Source organism: Otolemur garnettii, unplaced genomic scaffold (assembly GCF_000181295.1).
Source record: "Otolemur garnettii isolate 467f Iridium unplaced genomic scaffold, OtoGar3 scaffold00091, whole genome shotgun sequence".
Taxonomy (NCBI): domain Eukaryota; kingdom Metazoa; phylum Chordata; class Mammalia; order Primates; family Galagidae; genus Otolemur; species Otolemur garnettii.
In genome coordinates this window covers 7974583-7985449 of record NW_003852486.1, presented here as the reverse complement: position 1 = coordinate 7985449, position 10867 = coordinate 7974583, and the positions used below count along the sequence as shown (strand labels likewise).

The 10867-nt window shown below is 44.8% G+C and overlaps 1 protein-coding gene across 1 annotated transcript in view; it reads left to right on the top strand.

The window, feature by feature from the left end:
• GALP (galanin like peptide) overlaps window positions 1-4648 on the top strand; it is a 6977-nt gene extending 2329 nt beyond the window's left edge. The window contains exons 2-5 of the mRNA XM_003795422.2: window positions 865-913; window positions 1722-1802; window positions 3233-3310; window positions 4626-4648. Of these exons, the coding sequence (XP_003795470.2) occupies window positions 865-913; window positions 1722-1802; window positions 3233-3310; window positions 4626-4648 (231 nt within the window). The remainder of the gene's footprint in view (window positions 1-864; window positions 914-1721; window positions 1803-3232; window positions 3311-4625) is intronic.
• The last annotated feature ends 6219 nt before the right edge of the window (window positions 4649-10867 follow it).

The following is a 10867-nucleotide window of genomic DNA, read 5'->3' as shown; positions in this document are numbered from 1 at the left end:
GTTAAATAAATATATCAGGGGCTTAGACCTATAGCAGTCATTTAGGACCCAGGCTTGGCTTACTGTTCTATCACCGTCTCAAAATTCTAAATACTTTTAGAGCAAGGGGCCCCATTCTTTCACTTTACACTGGGCCCCACAAATTTTGTACTCAGTCCTGCTTATAACAGATGCTGCCAGGATAAATGTTAGCTGATACCTTTATTAAAGGAAATTAGAGACTTACCAGTAACGTAGGCTGGATTTGAACAGGGCCTTGTATGATGGATAACAATAACTAGCAAACTACATAGGTAAGGCATTTATAGTATTGCTTTTACTTAAAGCTTTATTAAGGAACAATGAATTTACAAAAAAAGAAAAGAACTACACACATTTAATGTATATGGCTTGATGAGTTTGGAGAGATGCATACATCCCCGATGCTATCACCACACCCGAGATACTAAACACACCCAGAAGCAGCACCTCCAAAAGTTTCCTTGTGTGCCTATGCATGTGTGTGTGCATGTGTGTGTGTGTGTGTGTGTTGGTGAGAATCCTTAGAATGAGATCTATTCTCTTAACATGTTTTAAAGTGCTCCTTATCATGTGGGCAATGACAGGTGGATTTCTGGGACCTACTCACCTTACACAACTGAAGCCGGACCTGTAGAAGAACAATTCCTCACGCTCACTCCCCTAGTCCCTGGCAACCGACATTCTACTCTCACAGTTTCCTTATGAGTGAAGTGGGGGATAAACAGACTTGCTTCCCAGGCTTGCAGGAAAGCAGTGTGATGTCCCATGCCATCCTGGCCTGTTGGATGGATGCCTGCTGCCCCTTTTGTCTGCCTAAGTCTTGATTTCTCTGTCATTATTCAGGGCCAAGGAGGGTGGACGCTCAATAGTGCTGGCTACCTCCTGGGTCCTGGTAAGTGAGCCTTTCCTCTGCTCTGCACTCCTGGTCCATGTCTACCCACTGCCTGAAGACTATGTGTTTGGGACCTTGCAAGTATGCTCAACCCGTACTCACTGGAGCCAAGAATTAATTTCCAGATCCATCTAAGCAGAGTTAAAGGCGTGTGCACTCTGAAACCGAAACCTTGGGACCAAAGTCTAGCTCTGCTACCTGCTTGGTGTGCAACCTTTGTCTCTCTCTGCCTTGGTTTCTTCATCTGCAACAGTGGGGATAGTGATGGCCCTGGTTCCCAGGATGTCATTGGCACTGAGTTAGAGCAGCCCCTGGCACACAGTGGGTGCCATGTAACAGTGGGTGCCATGTAGTGCAGTGCTGCTCCTCCGTTCTTGCACCCACTCGTCTCTCCCTCCTCGTTGCTCCAAGTGTGTCTTCCTCGAACACTAGTTGTGCATGTGGCTATGTGCTGCTTAGTGACTATTAAATCCTCAACATCCCAAGATCCTCTGTGATGTTCAAGGCAGGGTACAGCTTGGGCTTTATTCAGTGGTCCCAGAATCCCAGGCCCCAGTGGCAGCATGGCCAAGCAGAACAAGTGGGAGATCAGGACCCAGACATGAGTGGGTTCAATCCCCAGTGCTGCTACCTAGCAGCAGTGTGATTCTGAGTGAGTGACTAGACTTAGCAGAACCCCAGTTTCCCTGCTGGTAATTCAGGGTGGTCAGAAGGTGCCCCGTCTTGCAGAGCAGGTGGAGGTGCCCACCTGGGAGTGGTGTGTGCTGTAGTCACTCCTAACAGATGGCCTGGTTTTTGTTCTTTCCAGCCCTTCACCTTTCCTTGGCTGACAAGCAAGACAGGAGGAAGGAAGCAGCTCTGGAGATCCTAGACCTGTGGAGGGTCCTCAGTGAGTGAATGGAGAGTTAGATCCCCCATTTCCAGCACTCTTCTGCTCATTGCTGGCTTTAGAACCAGGTCTATGTGGGCTTCTGGGATCTTGAGAAGTGATACATTTCCTCCAGGCTCCAAATCCCTCTGTGGTGACACAGTGTGCGTGGACCCACCTCAGGACTCTGCTACATGACTCACTCAGTGAGAAAGGAGTGTACATTTCTAGAAGGGTGCAACACATGGCAGAAACAGAATGAGTTGTGGTTGTTGTGGTGGATATCATCTCCTTGTAAGCTCCTCATCCATCTTGTCCATCTCCTCTTTTATTTTTTTTAATTTCAAATTAACATGAGGGTACATATGATTCAGTTACATTATTTGCATTTATAAGGTAGAGTCCATGTTGTAGTTGTGATCTTCACCCAGCAGGGGTGCAAGGTACCCTCGTTGTGCCCATTAGGTTTGAACCTACCAACCCCCCTCTTCAATTTAATTCAGTTTTTCTCCCTTGTGTGCATGTTGTTGTTAATCTACAAGTTTCAATTTAGTACTGAGTATGTGAGATGCTGGATTTTCCATTCATTTTTTTTTTGAGACAGAGCCTCAAGCTGTCACCCTGGATAGAGTGCTGTGGCATCACAGCTCACAGCAACCTCCAATTCCTGGGCTCAAGTAATTCTCCTGCCTCTGCCTCCCAAGTAGCTGGGACTACAGATGCTCGCCACAACGCCCAGCTATTTTTTGGTTGCAGCCGTCATTGGTGTTTGGCGGGCCTGGACTGGATTTGAACCCGCCACCTCAGGTGTATGTGGCTGGTGCCTTAGCCACTTGAGCCACAGGCACCGAGCTGATTTTCCATTCTTGTAGTACTTAGGAGAATTTTTCCAAATCTATCCATGCTGTAACAAAAGATACAAAATCTCCATCTTTGCTCAGGGCTTGTCCTGTTATCTCATCTTCTCACCTGAGCAATCTCTCTGAGATTCTCCCCTCCTTCTGATCCTCCATTCCAAAGGACAGGATCACAGAGGCATGAGGGGAGGTGTCGGACACTCAGGTGTGCACAGTGTGACTTTGGCGTTCTACCACTGGGGGGATCTGGGCACTGATGATGAGGTTGCCCAACCTTGGCACTGTCCGTCTGGGGCTGGGGGATTCTTTGCTGTGGGAGCAGTTGCTGTGTACTGTAGAATGTTCAGCAGCTTCCCCAGCTTCCACCCATTAGACACATCCCCTGTCCGTAGCTGTGACCATCAAAATTGGCTCTGGACAAAGCCAGGTGTCTCCTGCAAGGCCAAATCCATTGAGAGATTTGAGGACCACCCTAAATCTCATAAGATTCCAAGAAAATAAGGGAAGCAAAGCCACGTTTGTGTTACGAAGCACTGAACTTAATGTCTCATGAAAGCATAATTATTCTTGTTCACATCAAGCTTTTGTTCCTAGATGGACTCCCCTATTCCCGCTCCCAGCGGGCCCCCAAGAAGAGTCTGGTGGAGACTTTTGCCAAACCAGAGAACAGAGGTAAAGACAAGGGAAACATGAATGAGAAATAGATAGAAGGGGGAGAAGACATGGTGGGCAGAGCCCAAGGATTGAGGGAGGACTGGGGGCAAACTAGGATTAGCTGAGAACCTGCTCACTGTGAGCCCCCCCCCCACCATCCTGTCCACACTATCACTCTTCACCCCTGTCTGGCCCTGACTGCTCATGTCAGCTCTGCTCCTCAACTTCAGACCCTGCCTCACAGTCCTTATTTTCCACAATTAGCACTTTTCCAGTTGTGATCCCACACCCTGATCTTGGTCTCTACCCATGGCACCCCAATATTAGCCTTCACTACAGCCCTGACTTCACACCCCTTCACTTTGGACCCCTGGCTCAGTTCCACATTTGACCTCCCTTCCAGACATGACCTTCATTCCCCACACGTTGTCCCACCTCAAGCCATGTACATGTCTGTGCTCATGACCACATGTGCCCTGCTCTGCCAACCACAGTCCTTGGTTTTCTAGGAACCCTGGTCACTACTTCCCTAGGGTTTCTACACAGCTAGTACCTCAGTCTAGAATGTTCTGTCTCCAGAGCTCAGGATGCCTGAATTCTTCCTGCCATTTGGAAATCAGTTTAGTAATTGGCCTCCTCCTTAGAGGCTTTCTCTGACTGTTACATCTAGAAAAAGTGTACTTTTTCTCTGTTTGGTCATCTCATTTCTTATTAATAGTAGCATTTGTCACTTACATGCTTCTTTCTCTTCCATGTGTGTGTTCGCTTATTACAGAAGCTCCGTGCAAGTGGGATCCCTCTCTGTGTCGTCCACTGTCTGGCACAATGGATGACGTATAGCAGGTGCTTGGTAAATATTTGTTAGATGAGTGGATTGAACTCTCCAAATACAGCCTTCTCAAACCCCACCTTCCTCTGCCACCCTGCAGTTGAACGTTCATGTTGATCCCATCTCCTTCTTTAACCCCAGCCCAATTCTTGGAAACTAACACTATGCTTTTATTCCAACTGTACTGATTCATCTCAAAAGCATGTCTTGGACAATGTGGTTTTGAAGTACCCCCTGAATTCACTAATTCTCACCCAAACTGGACAATTCTCTGGCACCACCAGCACGTGCCATCTTAAAACAGGAGTGGAAAAGGTAAACATGTGGGTGATGAACATAAAGAGAAGGAAGAACAAAAAGGACAGAGGAAAACAGAAAAGGGAAGGCTACTGGGTCTGAGGTGAACTAAAAACATCGTCCTTTCTAGTTTCATCCCCAGCCTCAAGAACCTTGCCAGTGGTGGTGAGAAGAGCTATTCAAAATCTACTTGTCTCTCTTCTGCAGGTCTGGGCATGCTTGGCGAGTAAGTTCTCCAGGAGGAATCAGTCCTGAAGGCTTAGATGTCTCTATGTCCCTCCTCATTTGTCTGCGGCTCTTCCTGTTCCCACTGAGGCTCTTTCTAGAAACTCCTCCCTGAGACTAAGATCCTGAAATTAAATCTCCAAATCTCACAAATTTTTGAGCATTTCAAGAACTGTTTTCCAAAAAAAAAAAAATCCCTGGAGAGTCTCAGGATAAATCTTATTGATTTATCCTGGGAATAAAAATATAGTGTTGTGAGTGAACCTAAGAGTAATTTAGGGACCATTTGGAAGATTCTGGGATAATCAGGGAATGTTCCTGTAATATGTTTAAAGTAATTATATTCTTTCAGAATCATCCCAATTATGACATGAGCTATTGAATAATACAAATTACTCTCTTAAGTTTGAGCTTCTATGATGTCTTGACTTGAAAAGATGCTTCAACATACCTCACTTCCTCTTCTCTTCCTTTCCAACCCAACTGAGTCCCCTCCAGAAATCTAGAGCAGGTTGGGGAGAATAAAATAATTCTTGTCAAATAGTCAATGTATTATCTTTAATTACTGTGGGAATTTGTTGGAAGTGGCAACATCAGGACAGTAGAGTCAGGTGTGGGACTTGAAAAACACAACCTATTGGAGGTTATCAATTTTGAATTATCTAATTTTTGGAAATTTCTGGATATCTGACTTAGTCCCTGTTCATTAGTTTTAGACCTTTTTATATAACCTGAAGCTATGTTGTTAGCATCATTTAAGTTTAATGTGTTATAAATTCCTGGAACAGCCTTGTTTTATCCTCCTTAATGCCTTTTGCTTTTGATTTTTCCTTATCTGATAAGAATAATACCTATTCCAGGTATCTATTGGTGCATAACACAGGACCTCAAAACTTAGTGGCTTAAAACAACAACTGTTGTAAAATGTGTCCTAATTTTGTAGGTCAGGGATTTGACCAGGGCTTGGTCACATGGTTCTTCTCTTCCATGTGGCTTTGATAGAGACCACTGGTAGTATTCAGCTGGTGGGTGGATTGAATTGAGGGTCCAAGGTGGCTTCACTCGCACTTCTGGTGTCTTAGTGGCTCTTGGAGTTCAGCTGGGATGGCGTCAGGGTGGTTAAACATCTCCTAGAGCAGTTTGGGGCTTCTAGAGCTGAACACCCAGTTGATAGCTGGAATACCCATGATGGCAATGCTGACATGACAAAGAGCCCCAAACATAACAGTGTAAACAAGAGAATCACCTACCTAACCTCTCAAAACAGTCCAGAAGAGGCTGTTCAGGACTGGTAGGATGGTTCTGTCCTCTCTGGCTATGCAGTTTTATCTCTGGGTCCAAGGGGGTGTTTTATCTCCTTTCAAAGTGAAAAGAAGCTGAGGGAAGGGGAACATGCAATTATTTTAAAGAAATATCTTGAAGGGTCACTGATCATTTTAGCTCACACACCTTTAAACATGGCTACTTTTAGCCACAAAGGAGGCTTGGGAAAGGTCATTTTTGGCTGGAGAGTGCATGCATGGTTAAAGAGACAGAATGATGGAAGAATTAGAGATAGATATTCAATTATATGTTTTGATTTTCCATCATCTTTTGGGTTTGTACCACCTCCCACCTGCTGTGGGGCCCTGATTATAACAGGCCGTGGACAGGTACCAGCCCAAGGCCCTGGTGATTAGGGGTCACCATAGTACATGACTAACTCCTTTCTTTTCTTTCCTTCTTTCCTTCTTTCCTTCTTTCCTTCTCCTTCTCCTTCTTCTTCTTCTTCTTCTTCTTTTGGTAGAGACAAAGTCTTACTTTATCACCCTTGGTAGAGTGCCATGGCGTCACATAGCTCACAGCAACCTCCAACTCCTAGGTTTAGGCAATTCTTTTGCCTTAGCCTCTCACTAGCTGGGACTACAGGCTCCCACCACAATGCCCAGCTATTTTTTTTGTTGTTGTTGCAGTTTGGCTGAGGCCGGGTTTGAACCCACCACCCTCAATATATGGGGCCGGCACCCTACCCACTGAGCCACAGGCACTTCCCTGTAACTCCTTTCAATGTGTCTACAGGGACACAGCAAAATATATGTTTATTTATTTATTTTGAGACAGAGTCTCACTCTGTCATCCTGGGTGGAGTGCTGTGGCATCATAGCTCACAGCAACCTCAAATTACAGGGCTCAAGTTATCTTCCTGCCTCAGTCCCCTGAGTAGCTGGGACTACAGGTGCCAGCCACAATGCCTGGCTAGTTTTTATATTTTTTGTAGAGAAGGGGGGTCTCTAACTCCTGAGCTCCAGAAATTCACCTGCCTCAGCCTCCCAGAGTCCTGAGATTACCAGCATGAGCCACTTTGCTGGGCCCAAAAGACACTTTTTTTTTTTTTAGACAGAGCCTCAAGCTATCCCCCTGGGTAGAGTGCTGTGGCATCTTGGCTCATAGCAACCTCCAACTCCTGGGCTCAAGTGAGTCTCCTGCCTCTGCCTCCCAAGTAGCTGGGACCACAGGCACCTGCCACAATACCCAGCTATTTTTTTTTTTTTTGGTTGCAGCTGTCATTGTTATTTTGGCAGGCCCAGGCTGGATTCGAACCCGCCACCTTAGGTGTATGTGGCTGGCACCTTAGCCACTTGAGCCACAGGCGCCGAGCCCCAAAAGACACTTTTTGTGGTAATTTGGTAGAACCTTGATTTTGATTTTTGTTGTTTTTGGTTTCTTTTGCTTATCAGGCTGGGGTGTGGGGCTAGTGTGCTAACCACTTAGCTATGGAAGCCAGCTTTGATTTTGTTTTTATTATAATTACAGTAACCAGATCTTCCCAGAACATTCCAAGTTTCAGCTCAGAGATTCCCTCATCCCAGGAAATCCCATAGTCCCAAACAAGCAGGACAGCTGGCCACCACTGGGCTCAAAGGGCCCTGGTATACCACCACCACACGCAGCCTAAATCATATGCTCCAGTTCTGTGATAGGCTTCCTGGGAGAGGGGGATCCTTATTCTTTGTGGATGTCTGTAAATGAAAATGATACCAGCAAGGTGAAATGCTTTGTCCCAAACCAGCCAGCTCACAGTGATAAGGCACTGGGCCCCCTTTTCCAGATACTGATCTTAGCTTCCCAGATATGTGCTTTAACATTCCATAATCTTCCTTTGGACAGCCTGAGGGGAGCGCACTTGCTGTCCTTCCTTCCACATCAAGCTGGAGTATGAGGGGTGTGGGAGGTCTCTACAGTGCACCACCTCATGCTGAAAGGAGCACTGAGGCCATGGCGCTCTGCTGGACAGGCACAGGTGGAGTCAGAGACCACCCAGCGTGGTACATTCATCAAGGTCCCTTTTCAGGGCATAACAGTTGGTACACCTCACATTCAAGCTGCTCTCCTGCAGTTAACAAAAGTGTCCCACAAACCCCCAAACCAGAAGCAATTTATCAACATTAGTTGCTAAAAGCCAGACACCCCTGCTTTGATGCCTTAAACAGTGACAAACAGTTCAAACAAATTTCATGTGAATAAAATCTGTCAGCCTCTTGCCCAAACCCTCCCAAAGGCTCCTCAAGGCAATCAGAGAGTTCCTACATCACTTAGCCGCATATCAGGCCTGAAATCCCCTAGCCCAGGCCTACCTTTTCCTCTTTGTGTTATTTTGTTTCAGAACCTCCCTCTAACCTTCCCACTGCAAACATTTTTCATATTCTGTTCTAGCTGCCTGAAAGTTTGTTCTTCCTGCTCTTCCCTGGTGCTAAACCATTTCTGGTTCAAGGTAGACATTTAGGTTAAAGCACAGTTGTAAACCCCTTCAAAGGCAGTGGAACTGTTTGATGTCATCCTGCAATGATGGATACATGTTACTGGACATTTGTCAAAACCCACAGAATATACAACACCAACAGTAAACGCTGATGTAAACCCATGGACTTTGGGTGATAATGATGTGTCAGTGTAAGTTCCTCAATTGAAACAAATGTCCTACATTCAAGGGACATTGGCAGTGGGGTAATCTGTGCTTGAGAGGGACAGGGGTGCACAGGGACTCTCTGTGCTGTCCACTCAATGTTGCTGTGAGCCTCAAACTGCTTTATAGAAAAAAAACATATTAAAAGTAATATAAAATACTCAATGAGAGCTTAGTGTGATAAAGAAGGAATAATTTAGAACATGATATTGAAAAAGTTTTATTCATCTGAAATTCAAATTTTACCAGGCATCATGTATTTAAGCTGTCTACCCTGTTCAGACAACTCACTTTAAAATAATAATGGGTTAAAAAATATTGAGCAGCAGACTCAATTTTTATTGTTTTCTTTTTGTGGAGATGGGGTCTTGCTACATTGCCCAGGCTGACACAGAACACCTGGGCTCAAGCCATCCTTCACCTCAGCCTATAGGCACACACCACCATGCTGGAGAAATCACGGCTTATCACCCAAAATGGGCTGAAAGTAGGAAAACACAGAGAAATTAGGAGAGAGATGTTCATCAACCACCAATTAAGGTCATGAAAAAGAGCAATAAAAACAGGAAAGACAGGGTGGTGCCTGTAGATCAAAGGAGTAGGGTGCTGGCCCCATATGTTGGAGGTGGCAGGTTCAAACCCAGCCCCGGCCAAAAAACAAACAAACAAACAAACAAACAAACAAAAAAACAGGAAAGACAGAGGAAAGGGTGTAGAAAGACACAAAGTAGCCCACCAGGATAAGGATGTTCTTGGTGGTTCTAGACTCTGGGGAGACTCTGGGGGACACCTTGGTTCTGTGGATATGCTGGACCCACTGCTTGTGCCTGGATAGGGCAAGAAACATGGAACTGCTGGCCCAGACAATAAGCGCAGAACAGGACACTGCTGGGAACACTATCACTGCCATGTAGATGAACCCACTGACCTTCCCATGGTCTGCAAGAGAACAGTGGCCCCACCGTCTTTTCCTTATGATGTTTTCGCTGACACATTTGCCTAAAACATACAACCCATACACAGGGAAAAAAAGATGCACCACCAACTGTAAGGTCCAACAAAGGGAAATAGAGTTGTCAATGTACCTGGGAGCTTTTACCTTAAGATTCTTCCACCTGGAGTTCATGGGGCTGACTGTGATGGCCTGGAAGACATTCAAGAGATAGGTGGTGCCAAGGGCCAATCCCCTGCCCACTCTCTGAATACAAAAAAAGCACAAAAGCTCACATTTAACATCATTAAAGATGTGTGTCAGCCCAACTGCTGCTATGGTCTGGGGAACTCCTTTGGAAAGAAGGACCAAGCAGTTGGCTATAGTCAGCTGCTTGAAGATCAAGTCTGTGTGCCTCAACCTGCATTCAGCAAGGGAAAGGAAGAGATAATGGGAGAGAAGGGAGGAGTTGCCCAGGAGGCCGAATGGAAAAAGTGATAAGAACATCACTTCTACTGCCACATCTCCGGAGGCTGTTCCATCCTGCAGCACATTTTTCATTAAACTGTAGCAATAACCATTTCTCTGATCAGAAAGGCTCATTGTAGAGTTTTGACACCAAGAATAACTTTGGTGGTGTGTACTTGTGTGATTACTGAAATCTTTCAGGGGTGGATGGAGATCAGAGGAATCACCCACACATTTCATGAGGATGTCAGCTCTAAGACAGAGGTGGTGATAACCTGAGGAAGCTGTGGTCAGTGAGAGATTGGAAGAAAAACACAAGATACACACACATTCCTTCTAACCTGAAATTTATCTTGGTCACACTGGAAAAAATAAAAACATCAGTCATCACTCACATCGTAAAACAAATCAATTCTGAATGGATTATTGATCTAAGTATTTCAGATACATAATAATCATCTTAGGGTAAAAGAATATTTCTGTAGACTAAGAATACGAAAATGTTTCCTCCAAAACACAGAACACATTAACCATATGGGTGAAATAATAAATTATATTAAAATTAAGAATTGTTTCATGAAAAGACACATACATATATACACACAGAGAGAACCAAAGACAGAAACAGAAGACAGACACACACAGACAGACACACAGACACACACACATAGAGAGACAAAAAGAGATTTGTATCCATCAAGAGAACTTCTACTTACCTACAATTCAAGTGAATTTTTAAAAGGTAAAATGTTCCAGTTGAAAGATCAAGGAAGAATTTATTCAATGGATAATTAATATGTAAAAATTATCCAATATCTTAGTTATCAGGAAAATGCACATCATACAAGGAACAGATAGCTCAAATGAAAATGACAAGAAATA